The sequence below is a fragment of the Torulaspora delbrueckii genome, chromosome 1 (genome assembly GCF_000243375.1).
Source record: "Torulaspora delbrueckii CBS 1146 chromosome 1, complete genome".
NCBI lineage: Eukaryota > Fungi > Ascomycota > Saccharomycetes > Saccharomycetales > Saccharomycetaceae > Torulaspora > Torulaspora delbrueckii.
In genome coordinates, this window is record NC_016501.1 from 1,003,627 (window position 1) to 1,026,391 (window position 22,765).

General features: G+C 41.2%; 13 protein-coding genes across 13 annotated transcripts; 4 read left to right on the forward strand and 9 right to left on the reverse strand.

Annotated features, from left to right (window-relative positions):
* Positions 1 to 23: 23 nt before the first annotated feature.
* Positions 24 to 3,119, reverse strand: KAP120 (karyopherin KAP120; the record flags this gene model as incomplete). Its single annotated transcript, XM_003679065.1, has 1 exon — positions 24 to 3,119. The coding sequence occupies one exon, from the start codon at positions 3,117 to 3,119 to the stop codon at positions 24 to 26; it is 3,096 nt and encodes a 1,031-aa protein (XP_003679113.1).
* A 279-nt stretch (positions 3,120 to 3,398) lies between these two features.
* On the reverse strand, positions 3,399 to 4,685 carry NPT1 (nicotinate phosphoribosyltransferase; the record flags this gene model as incomplete). Its single annotated transcript, XM_003679066.1, has 1 exon — positions 3,399 to 4,685. The coding sequence occupies one exon, from the start codon at positions 4,683 to 4,685 to the stop codon at positions 3,399 to 3,401; it is 1,287 nt and encodes a 428-aa protein (XP_003679114.1).
* A 334-nt stretch (positions 4,686 to 5,019) lies between these two features.
* NAN1 (Nan1p) lies at positions 5,020 to 7,632 on the reverse strand (the record flags this gene model as incomplete). Its single annotated transcript, XM_003679067.1, has 1 exon — positions 5,020 to 7,632. One exon carries the CDS (start codon positions 7,630 to 7,632, stop codon positions 5,020 to 5,022), a length of 2,613 nt encoding a protein of 870 aa, XP_003679115.1.
* A 553-nt stretch (positions 7,633 to 8,185) lies between these two features.
* Positions 8,186 to 8,398, forward strand: RPB10 (DNA-directed RNA polymerase core subunit RPB10; the record flags this gene model as incomplete). The annotated part of the gene is made up of 1 exon (XM_003679068.1): positions 8,186 to 8,398. The coding sequence occupies one exon, from the start codon at positions 8,186 to 8,188 to the stop codon at positions 8,396 to 8,398; it is 213 nt and encodes a 70-aa protein (XP_003679116.1).
* A 152-nt stretch (positions 8,399 to 8,550) lies between these two features.
* MGM1 (dynamin-related GTPase MGM1) lies at positions 8,551 to 11,124 on the reverse strand (the record flags this gene model as incomplete). The annotated part of the gene is made up of 1 exon (XM_003679069.1): positions 8,551 to 11,124. The coding sequence occupies one exon, from the start codon at positions 11,122 to 11,124 to the stop codon at positions 8,551 to 8,553; it is 2,574 nt and encodes an 857-aa protein (XP_003679117.1).
* A 695-nt stretch (positions 11,125 to 11,819) lies between these two features.
* HHO1 (histone H1) lies at positions 11,820 to 12,593 on the forward strand (the record flags this gene model as incomplete). The annotated part of the gene is made up of 1 exon (XM_003679070.1): positions 11,820 to 12,593. The coding sequence occupies one exon, from the start codon at positions 11,820 to 11,822 to the stop codon at positions 12,591 to 12,593; it is 774 nt and encodes a 257-aa protein (XP_003679118.1).
* A 234-nt stretch (positions 12,594 to 12,827) lies between these two features.
* Positions 12,828 to 14,357, forward strand: TBF1 (Tbf1p; the record flags this gene model as incomplete). Its single annotated transcript, XM_003679071.1, has 1 exon — positions 12,828 to 14,357. The coding sequence occupies one exon, from the start codon at positions 12,828 to 12,830 to the stop codon at positions 14,355 to 14,357; it is 1,530 nt and encodes a 509-aa protein (XP_003679119.1).
* Positions 14,358 to 14,713: 356 nt separating this feature from the next.
* STE4 (G protein subunit beta) lies at positions 14,714 to 16,015 on the forward strand (the record flags this gene model as incomplete). Its single annotated transcript, XM_003679072.1, has 1 exon — positions 14,714 to 16,015. One exon carries the CDS (start codon positions 14,714 to 14,716, stop codon positions 16,013 to 16,015), a length of 1,302 nt encoding a protein of 433 aa, XP_003679120.1.
* Positions 16,016 to 16,080: 65 nt separating this feature from the next.
* On the reverse strand, positions 16,081 to 16,644 carry SAS5 (Sas5p; the record flags this gene model as incomplete). The annotated part of the gene is made up of 1 exon (XM_003679073.1): positions 16,081 to 16,644. One exon carries the CDS (start codon positions 16,642 to 16,644, stop codon positions 16,081 to 16,083), a length of 564 nt encoding a protein of 187 aa, XP_003679121.1.
* Positions 16,645 to 17,102: 458 nt separating this feature from the next.
* TAF14 (TATA-binding protein-associated factor TAF14) lies at positions 17,103 to 17,900 on the reverse strand (the record flags this gene model as incomplete). Its single annotated transcript, XM_003679074.1, has 2 exons — positions 17,103 to 17,819; positions 17,892 to 17,900. 2 exons carry the CDS (start codon positions 17,898 to 17,900, stop codon positions 17,103 to 17,105), a joined length of 726 nt encoding a protein of 241 aa, XP_003679122.1.
* Positions 17,901 to 18,224: 324 nt separating this feature from the next.
* Positions 18,225 to 20,213, reverse strand: TDEL0A05800 (uncharacterized protein; the record flags this gene model as incomplete). The annotated part of the gene is made up of 1 exon (XM_003679075.1): positions 18,225 to 20,213. One exon carries the CDS (start codon positions 20,211 to 20,213, stop codon positions 18,225 to 18,227), a length of 1,989 nt encoding a protein of 662 aa, XP_003679123.1.
* A 293-nt stretch (positions 20,214 to 20,506) lies between these two features.
* On the reverse strand, positions 20,507 to 21,049 carry AIM41 (Aim41p; the record flags this gene model as incomplete). Its single annotated transcript, XM_003679076.1, has 1 exon — positions 20,507 to 21,049. One exon carries the CDS (start codon positions 21,047 to 21,049, stop codon positions 20,507 to 20,509), a length of 543 nt encoding a protein of 180 aa, XP_003679124.1.
* A 221-nt stretch (positions 21,050 to 21,270) lies between these two features.
* RUD3 (Rud3p) lies at positions 21,271 to 22,701 on the reverse strand (the record flags this gene model as incomplete). Its single annotated transcript, XM_003679077.1, has 1 exon — positions 21,271 to 22,701. One exon carries the CDS (start codon positions 22,699 to 22,701, stop codon positions 21,271 to 21,273), a length of 1,431 nt encoding a protein of 476 aa, XP_003679125.1.
* Between the last annotated feature and the right edge of the window lie 64 nt (positions 22,702 to 22,765).

Here is a 22,765-nt window from a genome sequence, read left to right on the forward strand (position 1 = left end):
AGCACAATACTGCAAGTCAAAAATTATGCACGCTGGGGATTGATGGATAGAAAGAGTTTAATGTTTTCTATGAGCTTTGGATCAACATTCTTCAAAAATTCTTGATGCTGTGAACCGAGATTGTTTTCCAGAAATTGTAAGATCCGACTAATGAACTCCTTCAAGCTTATGTTGTGAACGGGGTCGTTACTCTTGCATAAGTCGTGATACCGGTATTGTTCCGCAGTTAGAGGATGAAAATCAATAGACTGTGGTGTAACCAAGTCATTTAAATGATATTTCTCACAATCACCGTCGTTTGATTCATTAATTTCTTCTAACATATCTATCCACTGCGAAGCAATAGCTTGGAAATTGGACAAAACCGATACCAATCCAGTCCTTAACAAACTAGAGAGACCTAAAATGTGTACTTTTTTGATTTTCGGATCGAAAAGGTCTTTGAAGTCGGATAACCAGATCGAGATGAACTTATTGACAGCCTCATCGAAAGAGATGTCACGGGAGATGCATAGCCTATCAGCAGCTGGTAGGGATTGAATTTCCATGCTAGTGGGTGTAGATTGGTGATATGACGATAGAAAACTCATCAAATCTTGCGGGTTCACATATGCGATTCTTGCTACGATTTGGATCACCTGAATACGTTGATAGCTAGACAATGAGGCCTCCTTAAAAATACTATCAAAGATGGCTTTCAATACATTGTTGGAAAAGAAGCTTTGCAGTAAAACGTCTTCGTTATTAGCTTCATTGGAAAGAACCAAAATTTCCCATATCTCCAAGATCAAATGGAAAGAGTCGTCTCTCAACTTCAAAAGGTATAATGATATTAGAGAAAAGATCTGTGAAAATGTTGGACTGGAGAAAAATTCCTCGTTGTTAAGGATTAGGGCATAACTCTTCATAATCTCGAGCAAAGTTGGCAATATTTCTGTGTGAGTCTCAACGCCATGTTCCAAGAATGGTAGCAGCTGATAAAATTCGGGGTCAAGCTTTGGACCTTGGCTGGAATAATTTTGTAAGAGGACACCCCATAATTCATATCCATCTTCATTCAGAAGTTGATAATGTGATGAGGATGGATTGCATGCTTCAGCGACAACTGGTATAGCAATGGACCATGTCAGGTGAGACTGCACACCCAAGGATGTAACAAGATGCCGTAACAATCTGATTAATGCATTTGATAAGATGGACTCAGAAGAATTGTTAGTAGAAACCTCCCAAAGTTTGGGGACAAGCTGGAGAACTTCCATCAGTAGATTTTCACTTATTAATGGTTTTGTCTGGATGATGATGTCGCTCAATGTATTTAGGATGTAAAGCCTTGTCTCGGTCAACGATACTGACGGTAAAAGTTTCCTCAATAGGATGACGACGATGTTCACCAAGAAAGGTTGGAAGGTATCCTTGTTGAAGTTCCAGTCATCGATCATGGTCCTCAGCGACTTAACACAAGTCAAAAGTACAACTTTATCCTCTTCGGTCATCAGAAGATTTGTGAAAAACTCGTAGCATAATCTTTTACTTTCATCAGAGCATTTGATAGTGCACCATTCGTTTATAATCAGACATGTTCTTCGTCTTATCACGTTCAATTGATCTTTAGAGGCATTGCTCGACGTAGCCTCCGGTAGAAACACTTCCACTAACAGTCTATCGAAATCAACCATCTCACTGACCGCAGAAGCGCTCAGCTGAAAGCTCGCATAGATAGCATCCTTAGTTAGGAAGTCCTCTAAGGAATTCGATAGGTTGGCGGCCTCATTTTCGATCTTGTTTAACAAGTAGGGAACAAGTAACTCGGGGAATGTATTGATGAGATCTTGGAAAAAGTTTTCTGCACATGGTCTAATTTGGTACTCGTAGCTTGTTGCCATTTGCTCATTTATCCACTCTTCAGGATCCATGGACCAGTTCTCTAGATCACAAGGACGCAATTTCAAATACCATTTCATCAAAATATCAACAAGCTTAGTGACAAGCTGCTCATTGAGAAATTCCGTTGATATTCTTTTAATTGATTCATCAATGCTTACCTTGTCACTTCTAGCCTTTAAAATCACCGCACCCTTCTTATGAATGAAATTGAACACTCTTTTTAGTATTAAAAATCCTCTAATCGCTGTTTGCTCCCAAAAATCTCCACACTCATCGGATTTCTCGTTATAGACCAACGGAGCCTTGTCGAATAGTAAACTGGTGTATGTGATCAGAATTTGGGTTGAACATGGAAGTAAAATGAAGTTTGCTGGTGATGATGTAATTAAGTTGTAAAATAACTTCCCGTAACATCTAATGAATTTTTCATATATATCAACTTCCTTGAAATTCTCCTGATGTGACACCAGCAGATCAAAATGGGCAACAATGAGCTTCATAAATTCGCAGACGGACTCATCTCTATGCGGGCGTTCATAGCCTTCGGTGACTATTCGCCTCAAAACTTTCAAAGACATGTAAGACACCTGTAAATTGGATAGATTATCTCCAGTGACTCCCTGCGATGAAGTCCATTTCTCAAAGGATTCATAATAAATGCGTACCACGAGCGGAAAAATCAAAGGCATCTTGCTTTGCATAGCAGGTCTGCATCTTCCAATTCTCGCAGCCCCTAAAACCTTTATGATCTGATTGACATGAACCAGTATGTTGTAGGCTTTGACCGTGTTTCGCACTATATGGTCGTTTGACAACAATTGTTCCAATTGCTCAAATAAATTTGGCCATTCAACAGGGAAATCCAACCTTGCAATCTTCGCAGCAGCCTGAGCATTCTGAATACTAAGCTGATTGTTTTGTTCATCAATAAGGTCAAAAAGTCGACCACGAATGGATATTTTCTCATCTTTGTTAATCGCATTAATCCTTGTAGATCTCCAGTATTTTTCCACACCATTTTTGAACTGTATAACAGCTAGCCATCTAATCTGCAAAGAGTTTGAGAGGTTCAGGTAGATCGATTGGAGTAAGAAGTGAAACCCCGGTTGTTGTTGCCATTCTCTTAATTGTTGTTCGGCAGCTTTCTGCACTTCAGAGCCAGCATGTTGCGGATTACTGGCCTGCTGTAATGCTTCAACAAGGTTCAGTTCGCTCAAAGTAACAACATTCGACATTAACCGCACCTTTATCACTTTTTCTTCGACAGGCCTGCAATGCAGTAGAACTCTTGGTGTTGCAGATATGAGCTGATTGAAAATAACGAATCTATTAGAAACAAATTAGAAAATATAAACGCGTCAAATAGTATACAGATCAGCGCATTCGTTGCTTTCATGAATGGTGATGAGAGAGAACCTTACTAGCTAAGTTTGACAGAAGGCCTTTTCACGATTTACGGCCGGGTATTGCCTGAAATCTATAGCACTTAGCCCAGAGGAATAGCATAAGGCCATCTAGGCAGCCCATCTGTGAGCTTCGTTGTCTCCGCTCCAGCTGCGCTCGACGTATCCCAGCTCTTTTTTCACCCTGCCAACTGTCTTTGGATCACCCATGTTCTTGCCCAAGTTATCCGAGATTTTGATGGCATGATGATCGTTCACCTCTAGTAGCTTGATGACGATGTTCAAAGGCTCACTCTTGATGGATGAATTTGACGTCTTGTGGAAATCATTGGTGAAATTGGTACCGATTCCAAAAGTCGCCAGAAGACCGTTGTCGTGCGCTACATGAGCGTACTGAATGGCTTTCTCAACGTCGAGAGAATCAGAGTAACAAACAATCTTGGTGAACTTGGGTAGTTTCAATACATTGTGGTAGTGGTTTGCGATTTTTTTGGTATATTCTATCGGGTCTCCTGAATCCTGTCTAACACCAACGTAGCAGTCTGAGTAAGGTGGTTTAAATGATTTCAAAAAATCATCTGTACCAAAAGTGTCTGTTAAGGCCAAACCAGCATGTTTAGGACCAAATGTGTTGACCCAGTGGTCCATGGCATTCTTGTTAGCATTTATGTAGTCGTCCGTGATGGCAGCTATACCCATGACCCATTCATGAGCCACGGTACCGATGGGCTTGACACCGTACTTCTGGGCAAATAACACGTTGGAAGTCCCAAGAAGATAGTTGTTGTACTGTTCGGGTCTCTCTTGTACAGCGTTGATCAAGCCCTGCATGACTAGATCCTGAGTTTTGGCAGATCTACGACGTCTGGTCCCAAACTCACTGAATTTGATCCCGTTCTCGAATAATTTCAATGCTTTGGCTTTGGCTTGGTCAAGTTGTCCATCGTAACTCCAATCAGTATCGACAAACTTAAAGTAGGCTTCAGAGACTAACGCAAGGATCGGAATCTCATATAGAATGGTATCTGTCCATTTACCTTTAACCAGTATACTCAAATCAAATTTATCAGAAGACCCATCAATGCGCTTGGCTGTGAAGTCGACCTGAGATTTTGGATCCAGCTTGAAATCTTTCAAATAGTCAAGATATGACTGAGGAAAGTAAGGAATCTCCCTTTTCAAATATTCTATTTCCTCAGGCGAGAATCTGAGTTCGCCCAGTAGATTTAATTGGCCTTCCAACCACTCGACAGCGGTACTATTAAAATGTAATTGAGCAGATCTATTTGTGTATCTGTAAATGACATTAGAATCTGGAAAATTAGCAAATACAGCAGCATGCATAGTCAGCTTGTACAAGTCGGTATCCAGCAGCGAATTAATAATTCTCTCGGTCATCTTGTTCTTTTAACTTTTTATTCAACTCAATTGACACTGAAAACTTTCTTGGGTTTCAACAGAATAACGTCTATCAGAGTCACCAACTGGATGTAAGGTATCAAACAGGAACAGCCACCCAAGCGTAGTAAATAAGTGGCTATTTTATTGTGAGATGACGCTGTATAACTTCCTAATTTTTGAGTCTTTTTCCTTCGCTGGTGTAAGTCGCGGTTGATTTTTCAATTTAACGAGCAGTAAAGAACAATGAGAATATCGACTTTCAACATATAGCTTCTGCCGTGTGGCTGTTTAGAAATGTAATTTACTAATTTTACAGATTTATCTTGTGCTCCTATGTAATAACCCTCATGACACGATCAAAAAGTGTGTCCATTTGAACATTTTGGAAATTATCGAGCATGCTGGTGAAACTGTTCATGTTTATCAGTTTGTGGTTCTTTTCACCATTGATGAATTCCAATGCAATTTCCTCTTCTTCGTCTTCTTTGGCGTGGCCATTGGTAGATTTTGTTGACGAAAGCTTTTGCAATTGGGATGCGAAATCGTTAGTACCGTTTTGCAAATCATCCAGTATGCCCTCTTTGTTCACTTCGTCTGACATTTCGGTGTTGACAGTAGTGCCTACAACACCTAGACGACACTCGGTATCTAGAAAGATAAAGTCGGTGTCATGGTTCCAGCCTATCCAGGAAATGTATTCAGGGTGTGTAAAACACCCCAATTTGTTTGAAAGGTCATTGTCAAATACGACAACACGAGACTTGTAATCAGCAGATGGGGTGCCATCTTCATCCTTAACTTTTTGGTTGATCACTAATGCTACTATTCCGGTCTTTTCATCACAGCTAATGAGTCTATCCAGGTGACCATTCTTATAAACACCATTGACATATGGGTGAAGGTCAAAGCTGTTGGTTATTCCGCCCTTTAGCAGATTGAAAACGTTCAACGTTGTACGTGTGGCAACTATCAGATTGGTGTTGTTGATTAGCTGGATCGCCTGAACCTCGGAATCAAGATTGAATTCATTAGTTGTATTATTCGATTCAAAAATTCTGAAAGTATCAAAATCTAGAATAAACAACTTTTCATCAAAAGCATGGAAGATTAAACTACCATCCTGTGACCATGCTAGAGAGACAGAATTACTGAAATGGTTGAAATTTGGTAGCGATAGCTTAGTTAAGCACCAATTCTTTTCATACTCCTCGTAAGACCAGTATTTTAGGCCAGCCTCGTTATCTGCTGTTAGAAAACCTTGTGAGCCATTTATCGTAGTAGGAGCGGCCAGGATTTTCGTTATTGGGATGCCAACACCATGAGGATTGACAACTTTTGTTCTCAGGTTCCACTGTGAATCGTTTTCTTCTTTATCCCAGAACTTCAAATTGTGCACAAGATCCTTCGAACATAGTAGGTCGTCAGCGGGATACTCTACTTCGTAAGTGGCCATCCATTTACCATCTCTGGTAAATTTGACATCTAGAATCACTGGATCTTTGATATTCAGCTCAAATCTGACCTTACCCATAGAGTTGTTTACACCTGATGCTAAGTATTGGTAAGACGATTGTTCATTCTTGTAAAAATCGTAAACTTGTATGGCAGACATGTGTGGAAAGTATAGTTGTTTTGTGACAGGATGAATGCTTGCACAAGTAGTGTAATCCTGCCTTTTACTTTTCAGGTGCTTTTTCTTCTGCTTCTTCTTCGAGAGGTTCATAGTTGTAACTGTTGTAGAGGCCTTTGTTGCCACGGCAGATATTGGTTGAATAGTGTTCTTTACGGCACTATCGAAGACGGGCAATGGGCCATTGACCACTAGCTTCGAGGTCAAATCAGCCGCGTTGAGCAAAAGTAATTGAAAGTCAGAGTTGGTTGAATTTTCAGTCATTTGCAAAGCCAAGGAGTAATATTTGTCGTAGCCCACAGATTGACAATCTATAATAACACCATTAAGACGGGGCAAAAATTGCTGCATATTAGTGGATAGCTGCCAAAAACTAATTACCTTTTCCCAACCACCTGAAAGCAGGTATGAACCGTCCTCTGTAAAGCATAAAGATAACACAGAGTCTATGTGCCATTTCAGTAGTCTTCCTTGCAAGTCTGAGACAGTGATAACATTTATGACACCAGACGCGAACCCCATTGCCAGTTGCTCACCCATGCGATCGATGGCCATGCTTGTAACATACTTGGAATTTGTGGACGATGATGATGACGATTGATTTTGAGATGCAAATACGGATGATAAAGGAAAGTTCTTTCTCAAACTGTCATCGAAAATGGAATGAAGCTGGATGTTTCTCTTGTTGTCTTTCTTTTGTAAAAATGCCAAGATTCTGTCGTTGGAAGACCATGTGGACAAGATTACATTGTCAAATGTTTCCTCCAAACTTAGTTGTGGTTCATCTTGGATTTTCAAGTCGTAGATCCTGTAAGTGTATTCCACAACGGAGTCCTTACTTGTTAGGAGCTTTAAAGTGTTGTCGTCGGAAATAAATACTTTGCAAACAGTTTCGCCCTGGTCCAACTTGACTTGCAGTAATTTTGGAGAATCAACCAACTTGCCCTTGTAGTTTAGTATTATGATACGGCCATCATTAGTAAAGACGGTCAATTCTCTGTCTTCTTGCCTCTGGGCTGAATTTTCACTGGTAACATCTCCAAGAGAGATTTGTGCAATTGTAGCTTGATCCGAAACAAAAACCTCAGACAAGCACTGATTATTAGCAAATTTTAAAGTCTTGACACATTGTCTCGTTTTAATCGAGTATACTTTGATCTGATTGTTGAAAGGAACGATATAATTGAGCTCGTCATGAGTTAGACAGGCAATTCCTTTGTTGCAACTGGACTTGTTCGCGCTCCTAGGCAGTACTGGTTTACCACCAGAGACCACAGACAGCTTGTACTTCTGATACACTGTTGCCTGATTCATTTGGGGTCCCACAATCGATGCAAATGCTGACTTAGTCGTTGTTCGATGAGCTTTAAGCTGTAATTTTTCAGCTCATCTCATCGCTTCTTAGTTGAAAATTCGAAAAATTTTCCAAATCGTGCACTACGAGCAAGATTTGATGTTAAATCGACTACAACTGCATCATTAGTTCTTCAATAGTTCTGATACGATCAGCAGTAGTGGCTCATAGTACCATGCATTGGTACCATGTCAATTTTGTAAAGTTCTAAACGAAAAAATGAAAGTATGACTACGATCATGTTGATCAACTAGTTCAAGCATCGAAAATTAGCAAAAATTCACCAACATTTAGTGATCCCCATCCCACCAAGACAAATACCTCTCAATGTGCTTTATATCTCGATTTTCTACTCAAAATATCAATATTTACTGACACACTCTGATGGTCCGTTCTGTGTGATGAGAGCGACAGTAGAAAAAAAATAGTGAAATGTTCTTTAAGCTCATCAATTAAATGCAGATTCATCGGTTGGATCGGTGAGTGAAGGACCGCTAGTGAGTGCTGTAAGAGATGATTGTTCCCGTTAGATGTTTTTCGTGTGGTAAGGTCGTTGGTGACAAGTGGGAAAGCTATCTGAATATGCTTCAAGAGGATGAGTTGGACGAAGGTACTGCATTGACAAAATTAGGTTTGAAAAGATACTGTTGTAGAAGAATGATCCTAACACACGTTGATTTGATTGAGAAATTCCTAAGATATAACCCATTGGAAAGGAGGGATTAAAGTTCATTGAAGGAGGGAACAAACTGTACCATATTGTCATTACAAGTCATTTCGTAAATGCGTCTAGAGAGTATGCAGGTGTATTCACATGTATAGGACACTATAGATAGATATAGTAACGCTGGAAAGCTGGACGAGCTTCGAATAAATTATTATCTTTTCTTGGAAACGCTCTTGTAGCTCTTCTTGAAGACTAAGATGGAATCAATTTTTTCCAATGCAAGATCGAGAAGTTCCTTACGTTTCTGTAACTCGATATGTCGTGCAATCTTGGGGTCCTCTTTGGCGAACATTTCCACTTGTTCGTTGGTCAATCCGTTAAGTTTCTTGTCCAGTTCAATTGGGAAATTATAAAAGAAATCGCTGAGTAATTCGACGTTCAGGAATAAGACAGCCGTTGAAGTCAGTTTATCACTAACAGCGTTCAGGAAAATCTCGGGGCATTGATCCTTCTCAGTCACCGAGTGGCATTTGTTCTTCAGAAACTTTAGTCTGAATGACAAGACTTGAAGTCTCTTGCTCAAAAACAACGCTTCTGATCCACGCTCGAGCAAGATTTTCGACATACCAAGCGTTTCCTTCTTTGAAGGATCTTGCTGGAGGTATCCCATCACCTGTTGCAGTTTTCTTCCTCCAATAGCATTCTTGATCGATTGAAATCTATCATTACATTGCCTGGCTTCCTCTCTTAGGAGCGAAATCGAATGCTCTCGGGCAATATTCCAGTCTCTATTGTCCAAATCAATCTCATACTTGAAGGGCTTGATACAATTCTCTACTTGATCTGCGGTAGCGTAGTATTTTGCATTCAGCACGTTCACAGCGGTGTTTGTTACAAGCTCTTTGATGAGATCATGATTTTTCAGCTGAGTGGCTTGTAGGATATTTTCCAATTCTTTCAAGATAGCATTAGTTACTAACATCGTGGATTGCCTACCGACGCCGATTTTCGTCAGACTGGACGATGCAAGTTCCAGTTTCTTGTGCCAATAGATAATTTCGTCATCGTTCTTCATACTTGAGGATAACTCCAAGAGGTTTTCATCCTTCCAATACCTAGTGGCCAGAAAATCTAGGACTCTTTGGTCTAAATCTGCCTTAAGGATAGACTTTAGTTCATTCCTGTGGAATTTTTCCTGAAATTCTTTGATACCTAATTTCAAAATATCCACATTATTCAATAGATATGACTTTGGTGTTAGTTGACGATCATTGAATTCCACTTTGAAAAGGTATGAAGTGTCGTCTAACTCCTGCTGAATAAGCATTGAAGTAGGTTCCAAGGCGTTGGACATAGAGATCTCTAGAATTTTGATCAGCTTTTCCCTTAATCTCTTTGTTGACACTTCGCAATGCGCAAATTCAGCCTTGTTATCCTTGAAGTAGCTTTTTTCAAACTGACGAGTAATTAGTTGCTGAGGTTCTATCGCATTGCCGATTTGACTCTGTTCGACCTTTTGCCTGTTACCAAATAAACCGATATGAGTCTTTGATGAACCCGGAGATTTGGTAATAACACCAACGTAGCCCATTTTTAGTGGGTATTTTTTGTTGGTCAATATTTTTCTTGCAACTTCAGGAGGAACCAGATCTAATTTAGTAATAACACCAATCGTTCTCAAACCTTGTGGATCAGAAGCCTTCGCGGCTCTCAGTGCTGCACTGTTAGCAAGATCGACGTCTGCGGCTGATATAGCTAGAATAATATTTGGTTCAGATAGGTATTTCTCACAAAGTTGGCGAATTTTCTTCTTTAGTTCAAATGGTTGATCCGCTGCCTCCACTTGAATGTAACCAGGTAAATCAACCAGCGAAAGATCCGGTACACGTGAAGATTTGATAGTAAGCTGAATTGGATCTTCTGAAACAGCCTCGGTCGAGGGGACTGCCATGTTTAGTTCCATCAGAATCCTCTTGACCTCTTTGAAATCCTTGACATTGTACATTCTCAAACTAGGAAAATCAGCTGTAACTTCGTGAGAGCTTGGAGTGTTAACTAGAGTTAGCTCGATGGGTCTTCTGGTAACCATATTGGAGCCTTTAGGTAAAAATTCTTTTCCAACAATCGATTCAAGCACAGACGATTTACCCGAGGACTGAGATCCGATAACAACGATCGAAGGTAATGTTAAGTGAGCCGAGGTTGAATCAATCTTGCTTAAAATAGACCGTATTTCAATCATCTGTTTTGTCAGATTCAACATTTCATCCTGTGTGTTGTCCTCATCGTTATCTTCGTCATCTTCGTCATCTTCGTCATCCTCATCACTGTGCTTGGTCGTATCCTCATCACTCTGCAAAGATGCAAGTAAAGATGCACCTGCAGCAGTATCACCATCATTATTATTTCCACCTTCACCACCATTTTCTCCACCGTTGTTCCCAAATAACCCACTGAACTTGTCTCGTATATTCCCAGTTAGATCCTGTAAATCGCTCCATTTCTCCTGCGCAAAACTACCAGCTTTCTCCATCCGATACCCTATATAACTACCTGCGGCAGCCATACCACCACCAATGTACGCTGGCACCCGAATCGCTTTACCAATCATACCGGGAAATATCGATGCAAATCTCTTGGACGTGAAATTGAAGTTATTGAGTAACCGGAACTGGAAAGTGAACGGGGACGGCCTTGCGTATGAGTGGAATAACATCGTTCGCCCCACACTCCTCCTGATCGCCACACGACCAGCTCCAAGAGCTGGTTTGAAAAGCAAACTCATTCTCACAAGCTATTTCGACACCACACGCTGTAATAATCCAGTAAATGTCAGCTTGTTGGACCTATATAGCACCTGCGAGTAGTTTTGATCCCATAGTGAAGATGCCCTTTGACTTATCTTACTGAACCCCGAATCACAACATACGAGCATCAAGTGATAGCTTTTAACTTTAGCCACTTCAAACAGATGTTAAGAAGTGTTCTACTGACTCTAGAGCTTATCACAACGATCAATTGGCTTTAGAGAGTGACTATCCCAAATTTCAGCTTTCGAAAGAGGCTGGTTAGAGCGAAAATGGTCACAACCTGGTCTAACAAGCAAACGGACCTCCAGCAATGCGTCCTCAGTCCAAGTACCGACAATACTATTCAATTGAACAGCTTCAATCTCAACTGCAAGATTATGCTGTCAGTGAGCCCCATGCACTTTTCGCGCATGCAACGCGACTCATCAGCGTGTTTGCCTCTTTGGAGTGAATAGAATGCATACATCCCAATGGCTACCACCACTTCAATACTCTGTAAACACATCTCATGGTGCAGCTTGGCGCGTCGAACCCACGATAAACTGTGTATCCTGTGTTGTTTTTTCCTTATCGGTAGGAATATATATAAGGGACCTTGCCTTTTTCTCCAGCCTCTTCCCCATTGTTTACCACCACAAGGTACAAGTAGTAACCATATCAGTGTATTAGAATGCCATCTGTAGCTGTGGCCAGGAAGCCCATCAAGAAAGTGTCCAAAGTTTCGAAACCAGTTTCGAAGCAGGCTAAGAAACCGATTAAGAAACCGATCAAGAAGCCTGTTGAAGTAGAACCAAGCAAGAGTTACAAGGAGTTGATCACCGAAGGTTTAACCTCTCTAAATGATCGTAAAGGTACCAGTCGTCCCGCTTTGAAGAAATACATACGGGAAAAATACCCAAAACTAGCTCTTTCGAGCAATTTCGACCTTTATTTTAATAATGCCATTAAGAAAGGTGTGGAAATTGGAGAATTTGACCAACCAAAGGGTCCATCTGGTACTTTGAAACTGATAAAACATGCAGCAAAGAAACCTTCACCCCCTCAGGAAAAGAAACCAGTCAAGAAGTCTCCTTCTCCGACTTTGGATTTGACCTACAAAGAAATGATTGCCAAAGCGATGACAGAATTAAACGACGGGAAAGGTGCTAGTCGCTCAGCGTTGAAGAAACACATTCGTGATAACAACCCATCTACGAACAAATCCAGTACCAATTTCGACCACCTCTTTAATACTGCCCTTAAGAAAGGTGTCACTTCCGGTGAGTACGTTCAGCCAAAGGGTCCTACGGGAATAGTCAAGATCGCCAAGCCTAAAACTAAAGGAAAAAATCTTAAAAATAATCACAAACAAGAAGACAGCCTGAGCTGCCCTCCTGTCTCGCTTACCTATATACTCCTCTATCTCTCGTTTTGTAATATTAGCCATTCCTATGTCTTGAATTAGTGACGCTGACGCAGCTTTTTACCCGGAGGTTTTGTTCAAATTTTCCTCGAAACGTCGACTGTCTCATCGCTGGCTGGAGCCCTAACTTGACACCCATTGGCAACCGTTGGGGCTCGCTAAAGCATATCAGTTCAGTTGTGAAAGCCCTGGTAGGGTTCAACGTCAGTAATTGACGTTCTGGCGCCCAGAAAAAATAATTAAATAATAATATAATATTACTGGAAAATAATTCTGATGTCCGACTCTGAACGTATGAAAAGGTTCGATGGAATTATACAGAGTTTACCTTCGAAATTACAACTTACATTATCTTCGTTAAGTTTGCTGGATAATGTTTCCACACAATTACTAAGGTTATTGGTGCTGAACTCGGGTTCATTGCAAGTGATTGCCATATTGGCAGATTCGATGGCTTTCTTGAGTTCTGGTGAGACAGAAATTTTCCAGACTTTGTTGAAACTGTTTAAGCAGATTCGTATGATTTACACTGAAAGTTCACCTTTAATTACGGTTCACGACGTTGCCCCAGGATTATGGTATCCAAATTCTGCTCCACCACTTCTGTTGAAAGGCCATGAGGCGTACATTGTCTCAGCTATACGCAAGGCAAATATCCTAATATTTCTGCTAACAGTTCTGGGATGTTTTAACTACGGGTTTGAGTTTTTACAAGACAGTTTTCTGGATATTCTATGTCCAAACACTTTGTTTACCGGGGATGGGTCTGTGGATCCCAATGGTAAATTTCTCAAGACACAGGCGATTCTTTATCTCGATTTAAAGACCCAGGCGTTTATCTCAGCCTTAAAAGACCAGGTGGGAGACTCTGATGAGATTCCAGGTTTAAAGCAGCATGAGATCCTCGATTCAATCTTTGACAATGGGATGGCAGACCGCTTGGTTCTGCGTAGAACAGGTATGAGTGTGGGAGATCCAAACGAAATGATGCTCCCCTCTGAGAGAGAGTTTATCGAGAGGTGTGTAAGACGTCGGGAAACATTGTTACAATACTCAAGTTACAAGAAACTAGTACGGGATTACGAGTGGGGTCATTTTGTGAAGGAATTGCTTGGATACTGTAATAAGAATATGGGTTTGATTGTCTGGGGTAGAAAGGGGCGCGGTAAGTCGCCACTATCATCACTCAACGATTCTGAATTCGATCCTCAGGTGTTGTACGCTTCAGGAGCCTCAATTTCGGAAGAGACCCCAGCAGTTGAAATGCCCAGTGACAACGATTCGCTTGCTGGAGCTCCCCTGGGAAGCCCACAGACTGTTACCGGTGCTTTCGAAACAACTGACACAACTACGTCAATCGCCTCAGCTGCAGTCTCTGCCTCAACTAAACAACCGATTGCAGCTGCCAATATGGTCAAGAAATTAAAGCCCAAGAGAAACTGGACAAAGGATGAAGAAGACACACTTATAGCCGGCTTGAAAGAAGTAGGTCCCTCGTGGTCCAAGATCCTCGATCTATACGGTCCTGGAGGTAAGATAACAGAAGCTCTCAAGAACAGAAGTCAAGTGCAACTCAAGGACAAAGCGCGTAACTGGAAACTAGCATATTTAAAAACTGGTCGCAGACTGCCGGAATACTTGACAAAAGTGACCGGTACAATTGAGAGATCTTACAAGAACAAGCAAAAAACAGCGCCAATACCAGCTCCTGCTCCAGAAAGAGAACCCAGTGAGGCTTCAGAACTCTTTGGATCTGCAACTACTGACGCAGCAGGGTTTGATCCAAACCTTGAGGCTAACATGTAACAATAGAGAAAGTATTTCAATTCTATTTCTAATATTATTCGAATAATTATTCGATTTTAAGATTTACTGTCACTTTAAGCGACAGATTTTTGAGGCGCGACGCCAGATCTCAACATGAAGTAGGGCCTTTCCAGGGACTAGCATTGTAAGTCGAAGGATAGCGCATATTTGGGGATATTCACGGCCACTTCTTATTCTTTCGACGATGGCTGGTAAATGGAACCCTTTTCACCACTCTTGTTCGCGAAGTACCGAATCTTTTGATTTCGCAATTGCATAGATTGTTTGTAATATTTGCTGTTCGTAGAGGAGTAATTGAGATGAGTTACTACGAATCGCATTATTTGGATAATAATATGGGAATTGGAGATGGATACGAAAATGGGGTTGGATTTCGAAATGAGGATAGTGTTCGAGGTCTCGCTAATGGCCAATACTTTCAACGGCCTAAGTTGAAATTGCAGAATAGCCAGCTCCGAGATGAAGAGTTCCAGAATCAAATAAATTTGGCTAGACAGGAATCAAAGCAATTGTATGTTCAAATAGACAAGATTAAGGGAAAGATAAAAGATGCAACTTTGCCCGATATGACCAAGTCTATTCCACCACTGTCAAAAGACAAGATTAATTTAAAGCCCACTCTAGCATTGAAAGGCCACAACAACAAGATCTCTGATGTAAGATGGAGTCGAGACTCAAAGAAAATACTGAGTGCAAGTCAGGATGGATTCATGCTACTATGGGATGCCAGTTCGGGATTCAAAGAAAATGCTGTTCCACTGGACTCACAATGGGTACTCTCGTGTGATATATCTCCGTCTGGAAGCCTGGTAGCAAGTGCTGGATTAAGCAATAACTGTACTGTATATCGGGTCTCGAAGGAAAACAGAGTTCAGCAAAGCGTTATGTCAATATTCAAAGGCCATACCGGTTATGTCTCTGATTTGGCATTTACGGATAATTCACATATACTAACCGCCAGTGGCGATATGACTTGTGCATTTTGGGATATATCCAAGGCTAAGAGAATAAGAGAATATGCTGAACATCTGGGCGATGTGTTGGCACTATCACCGTCGCCATCATCTGCGGAGAACGGAACCAATACATTTGCCAGTTGTGGTTCAGATGGTTACATATATTTGTGGGATGTCAGAACTGGCAGTGTGGCACAAACGTTCTTTGTGAGCGATAGTGACATCAATGCTGTTCAATTCTTTAAAGACGGGAATGCCTTGGCTTCAGGGAGTGACGATGGTATTATTCGTCTTTTTGACTTGCGATCGGACTGTCAAATTGGCACTTACTCCTTGGCAGATTCTTTGGACTCAAAAAGACGACATTTCCAGTCAGCTTATGCAAGACCAGGTAATGAGGGCGGTTCAAATCACACTCGCGTAAATTCAGACTCAAGTGGGGGTTACGTCGATAACCAAGGTTTGGTATCAATCGATTTCAGCAGCTCCGGTAGGCTCCTTTATTCCTGTTATACGGACTTTGGATGCGTAGTTTGGGATATTTTGAAGTCAGAGATAGTTGGTAAGTTGGAAGGCCACAGTAACCGGGTTTCAAGGGTTAGAACAAGTCCCGATGGGTTCGCAGTATGCACTGGCTCTTGGGACTCTACTATGAAAGTATGGTCTTCAAGCTACTCTTGACCCAAGTGTATTTAAGAGGTAGCATTTATAGTCATATGTATGCTTGTCTCACCGACTGAAGAACACTAGGTTGTATCCTGACGGCGAACGTATTCTCCGATATCTTTCAAAAGTTCATTAGGCAATTGATAAAGGGCCATTAGAAAGTCTTCGTGCCTTGGGTGTCTGAAAATCTCATCTTGCACAGCTGGGTGAGATGCAATCATTTGAACGATAGTTGTAACAGCATCTTCATCCAGCAGGGGAATTGAACTAATCCAGTTTGAAGGGACAGAATCTTGCTGCTTTTCGTAATAGTCCTGAACAGCATTGTGAGGTAGGTTAAATTGACTTGCCAAACGATCTCGCAGCTTGGGTATGTGATACGGAACCCGTATACTATAGTCCATTGCGTACGCATCATCCCCAAACAGCAATGCGTGTTTAATAGTAAACTTTCCAGCGTTTTCAATGAACTGACATATGATCTTCAGATCGAATTGACCCCATCCTTCTTCTTCCAACGCGAATGGCGGAGCTGCAATCTGTCGTATGGGGTCTTTAAAAGTAGGGTGAAGGTAATAAGTACAGCTTGATAGTATATTGGCTTCTATTTCGTTGTCATTTTGATCTAATAGGCATATTTCCATACGCCAGCGCCGGAGAGGCAGGTCTAGCACAGCTGGGGCATTCGGGAGGATAATATGCTGAGTTTTGACCCTCACAACAACCTCAATGGTTAGCTATAGATAAGCGTTAGTCGATGGGTTTCATACAGGTTAGAAAAGATGGTATTTTCCACTTACAATGTCCATAGTTTTTTCATATGCTTTGCAATTTTATGTCGATCGAACGAAGAGCTTTGCTTAAGCTTGCCGATTTAAGTAAGCGTATAGTTGAAATTGAAGGCCAAGCTTAAGAAACAACGGTTGACCACCTACTATGACCCGCTAGCTGAGTATCGTGAAATCATGAATATTCAGGGCATTAGAACAACTCATTACTACGCAGAATCTAAACCATGTGCGATTACGAAAGTTCAGGATTCTTCAATTATACAAGCTGCGTTACACATTGAGACCGACATATGCAGCACATGAGTGCTTAACTATTCGGTGTTCTTTTTTACATAGTCCCATAAACTCTTGAGTAACCCATCGGGAAGACTGTAAAGGTCAATTATAAATTCTCCTTCTTCCACATTATTCGTTACATTCATCTCTGGCGTACGATTGTCTGTGACCATCTGAACTACTCCCACCAAATCATCTTCATTTAGCTTTGTGAGTCCAAACGCCAGCTTCTCGATGTCGACATTGCCCTTGACAGTAGAGGCACTTGCTGTCTTTGCCTTCTTTACTTTCACTTCACCATTGGGCACACCTGTCTTGCGTTTAGCGGCAGGACCACCGGCCGACTCATCCATAGGACCTGTCTTAGCCAGCTCGGCAGCTAGCAAGGGCTTGTTGGTAGGTACTTGAATAACATGATCAACTTCGTAGGATTCTTGTAGGAAATTCAGATCGTGGGTAATTTTTCTTTCTCCTCCCTTCTCCAGAAGAAAGAGACTGATATCTAAAGGAAATCCACCCCAACCTTGTTCTTGTATTTGGAAAGGTGTCTCTGTGAAAGTTCTATTCGGATTAGCAAAGGTAGGATGAAGATGGTAAACCACTTTATCGAAGATCGTAGCTGGAATCTTATTGTTGTCCTCATCCACTAGATAAATCTCAATGCTCCATTCGCGCATGGGGAAATTTTCCACGGGAGCCAGATCAGGCAAAATATGCTGACTCGTCTTTATTCTTACAGTTCTTTTAACGGTCTATTCATGTTGATTCTTAATGTTAGTAATGCAAACGACAGTTAACAAAATATGTACCCAATGAACACATACAGCAACCATTTTGTTCCTTGTTTATATGATATCAATTGATTGCACCCGCACCGCTGGATCGAACTCACTGAAGGGCTATATGAGCAACAATTAGTCGATCGATTGACCATTAGTTGGTCCGTGAAGTATGTAAATGAAATAGTTCAAGGCAGTTTTTTTCGTTTGGTATGATGTGAAGTTAAAGCGTCAGCGTCTTAAACTAAAACAATATAAGGCATAGTATTATAGAATATTTATCAAAAATAATTAATTAGCCTTAAAGCTAATCTTATTGAGTCAGTTTATTTTATCCTGAGTATGTAATGAACCTGGTTGTCTTTAAAAACTTGCTTTCTAATTTTGTAGGAAAACGAGCGCGGAAATCAAGACGGCAAACAAAAAGGTTGCTGGCATTTTGAAACTAGAAGAATTTTCATAACCTGCACCACCAATCGTGGCATTTGTCGCGTTCGATTCAGCTTTTAGATTTTCAACAGTTTCCTTCTTCTTACTAGTGCGCTTGGTTGAAGTGCTAGTAGGCTTGGCCGTGCTGGAACTTGGTTGAGCAGTAGTCTTTTGCTTCATACTCTTCTTGTTCTCAGTGCTGGAGGTCTTGCTGACGATACTGGTTGGCTTTGCAGAGCTCGTAATTGTTGAGGGAGTGCCCATACTGCCACCAGTGATTGACTGTTCCTTCGACTTGATGGACTTCATAGACTCGGTGGTGTAAGTCAATGCGAAGCTGGAACTCTCTTGAGAGGTAACAGTCTGAGATACGCGACTCGTCTTGTGCTTCTTCGAAGAAGTTGGAACAGTCGAGGTGGGCACATTAGTTGAGCTCTTGCGCAAAGAGTGCTTCTTGGAAGAAGTAGGAACTGATGAGATAGGCACTAGAATTGACGTAGGCACAACAGTCGAGGTGGGCACAGTGATTGAAGTAGACACAACGGTTGAGGTGGGCACAACAGTCGAGGTGGGCACAACAGTCGAGGTGGGCACAACAGTCGAGGTGGGCACAACAGTCGAGGTGGGCACAACAGTCGAGGTGGGCACAACAGTCGAGGTGGGCACAACAGTCGAGGTAGGCACGATAGATGGGCTTTGGCTAGATGACCTTTGGCTTGAAGAGGCATGTGCGCTAGAATAGTGCTTACTAGTAAAAGTAGGAACAACCGTTGTGGGTTTGCTTGAAGAGGAAGGAGTATGAGACGAATGCTTCTTTGAAGAAAGAACAACTGTTGTGAGTTTGCTTGAAGAGGAAGGAGTACGAGACGAATGCTTCCTTGAAGATGTAAGAACAATTGAAGTGGGAACATTTGATGAGTATTTGCTAGAAGAAACAGGCGCACTCGACGAGTGATTCCTGAGAGAGGTTGGAACAGTAAAAGTAGGCACGAGCGAGGACCGTTTGCTAGATGACACAGGGGCTTTCGAAGAGAAACTTGTATAGGTGGGAACAATGGATGAGTACTTACTCGATGGCGTATGAGCACTTGATGACGCATTCTTGCTCCAGGTAGGCACTGTGGAAACGTAAGCACTCGAGCTGGTCACCCATGGGACAACGCTTGAGCTAGGCGACCATGATACAGTAGAAACGTATTCTATAGTCTTACCAACGCTAATTTCGGTTCCAGAAAAAGTCTCCTCATTCTTAGGTTCCTTGATAGTGATGTAGTCATCATCTTCGTCATATTCTTCTTCAGGATTTTGCCAGAAGAATTTTTTCTTATCATCTTCATCCTCTTCATCATCCTCATATTCATAGTCAGGTTCATTTTCCTCATCTTCATATTCATAATGGTCATCGTCAAAGAATTTCTTCTTATCCTTCCATTCAAAATCTTTTTTATCTTTTAACTCACTGGAGCTATCATCCTTGTCTTCGTAATCAAAGTCATTTTTATCCTTTAAACATTTTTTACCGTGATGTTCTTTATCTTTGTACTTGCATGGCGGTTCATCATCGTAATCATCATCATCCTCATTTGACAACTCGTCGGCGATACCTTTCAAAATCTTTTCGATCTCGGAGAACTTTTCATGGCGTTTGACAGTATCTAAGTCTAGATCTTGTTCTCTGACCAAGTCTTCCAAAATATCATCAGCTGAATATTGCATACCTTCATATTTTCTTAAGTTAACAAACTGGGGAAATTCGGGCAGATCAGCGAAAGCCATATTGGAAGTTTTGGCCAAAGCATCCAAAGCATCGATGTCAGCGTTGGCGATTGAGTCACCACCTGCATTTTCTGTAATTAAAGATGAAGAGTATTCTGAAGCGAATGTTCTATGAGTCAAAGCAAGACCCAATAATCCAGTAGCCGATAAATGCTTAAACATCTTAGAAAGAACACGATATTCGATTTCTTTAAGCTAATAGATCAAATAATAAGAGGAATATGAAAGAAGTGTGAACGGAAGGAAGTACAAAATTCGACTTTGAGTCCAAATACTGACACTTAAATATATCTGGATCGATCTTTGAATGATTGACACTTACAGAGAATATTAATTGTGGACCACAAAATTCTTGGAGAAACATTTGGACACAATACTTGAATGTGTTTTAAATTTTGGAGAAACCTATGTACACGAGATCTAATATCTATTTACTTGTGGATCGAGGGTAAGTTTTAAGAGCTCTTCATGAAATTTACAATGCTACTCTTGATCATATTAGATGAGGCTTTCCATTCTAATGGAATGGTTTTCCAATCAATTTTACTGAAGACTTGCTTCAATTGCAAATTAGGATCTTTCTCTCTAAGTTCGTTCAAGAGTTTTCCGACCTTCGAATCTATCTCCTCTTTGGAAGCTACTGGCAAACCTTGCAGATAATTTTGGATAATCTCCAGTTCCTGTTTTTCCTTGGCGACTAGATCCTCTCTACCGTTTTGAAGGAAGTCATTTATCGAGTCCTTCCGTTGGTTGATCAGCTTGGAATAGACTTCGGAGAGCACAAACTCATCCAGATCTTTATCCTTACTATCAATTTCCTTATTCTTGATGGTAGACAGTAGACCTCTGATTGTGGTTTTCTTTAGATCATCTTTAGCAATCATAGCCTGCTTAAGATCTTTCTTCAATGATGCTACTGCCGCGTTGTAAGTGCTACTACTCTCATATCTGACAAAGACACGCAATTGCGGAGTCAACAATCTAGTGGCTCTTAACATTTTGAATGAAAGAAAGACCTATGACCGACTTAACCCTGTTTGAAAGGGCACTTCTATTCATTAGTCTGATTAGTCTTTGTAAACTTCAACTGAACTAGCTAGAGTATGTGCACGTGACTTTTCAAGATAGTTGAACTTCGTTGTATAATGACGATTGGACTCGGGTGGTCACCTAAATACTTTGTTACTGGGTGTGGTAGAGTTGCTGTGTATCCTGGCGATCACTTTTCGCTTTCTTTCTCGAGAAAATCTGTCCATAAAGAGACGAAATTCTCTGTGCTTGAACGCGATCCCGCTGATCTCGAGATTCGCTCGTTGTTATGCAGTAGACCAGCCTGTCTTTTTTTGTCGTCATCCCAGTTCAGAAAGCTAGATATTAGGTCGAGCACTTCGAACTTTCTGGGGTCGGCCCTGGGTATGGCGACGAATGAAATGAGTAAGTTCGAAATCAACTCCTTATCAACGGATTCCGAATCGCTGGACTGCTTGAGCATGGTGAGAGCTTTTGTTAAATGCTCATTCAATATGATAGCTTCATGCCTCAGTTTACCGATTTGTAGTACGCGTTCTTTGCACTCTTGTTCCAGACGCTTCTTCATGTCAACATCTTCACGCATCGATTGGATCTCCTCTTTATGTTGTTCGATAGTCTTTGTTAGTTCGGAGTTAGAGTCTTCGCTCTTGTCGAGCTGAGCTCTTAGGGCATTGATCTCCATATGTTTTTGCTGTTTTTCTTCCTCGAACTGTGCGGTGGCTTTCTCTAACTCGGCCTCGAGTTCATTGATTGTCTTTTGCAAAGAATCCTTCTCAATAGCATTACTCTCTAGAGTAGAAATGAGATCTTTTTTCTCTTCATTTAAAATAGAAAGGTCCTGCTTGTTGTTGCCAAGTGTTACCACTAGTTCCTGTAACTGAGCCTCTAATTGTGCGTTTGCTTCGCGATGAATGTTCAGTTCACGAAGATGATTGTCAGACGCTTCCTCAAGTTGATTTGTCAATTTATCCAGCTCCTCTTTGTACTTTTTACATTCAATCTGTAAGTTCTCACGTTCTTCGTCCAAATTGGAGAACTCTTCATTTAAAGTCAATATAGTCTTTTCGAATTCCGTCCTCTCTTTGCTTAATAAATCAGCTTTACTCTTTAGTCTTATGTTTTGGGACTCATACTCAGACAGCTGTTCCTTGACAGTCTCCAGCTCTTCTTGTGATTCCTTCATTTTGCTAAATACAGTCTTCATAGAGGATATTCTGTTCAGTAAATTATTATACTGATTTTCATACTCATCCCGTTCAGACTTTAAGTCTTTGTAGGCCTGTGTTTCAGTAACATCAGGCGTTTCCTGCTGCGGAACTTCCTTTTGGACTTCCTGCTCCTTCTTCTGAATCTCCAATTGTGATTTTAAAGTACGGATTTCTTCTTGTAGCTTCTCTATTTGTTCGTTCGCCTCGTTATTGACCTTTAATGGCTCTGCAGTCGTTCCATTTTGCTTGTCCATATCTCCTGATAAGTTCTCCAATTGTTGATCGTTCTGAAGCTCAACAGGTTGTTCCTTTTCATGGGGCTGTTCATTAATATCTGCCGCCTGCGAGCTTGGTGCTGCAGTAGCCGAATTTTGCTGCTTCTTGGCTCCCTTCTTTTTATTCTTGGCCATGAGTAACTATGCAATTCACAACAGTCTCCGGCAGAAGTATGTCTAGCACTTTGTATTAGTGGTT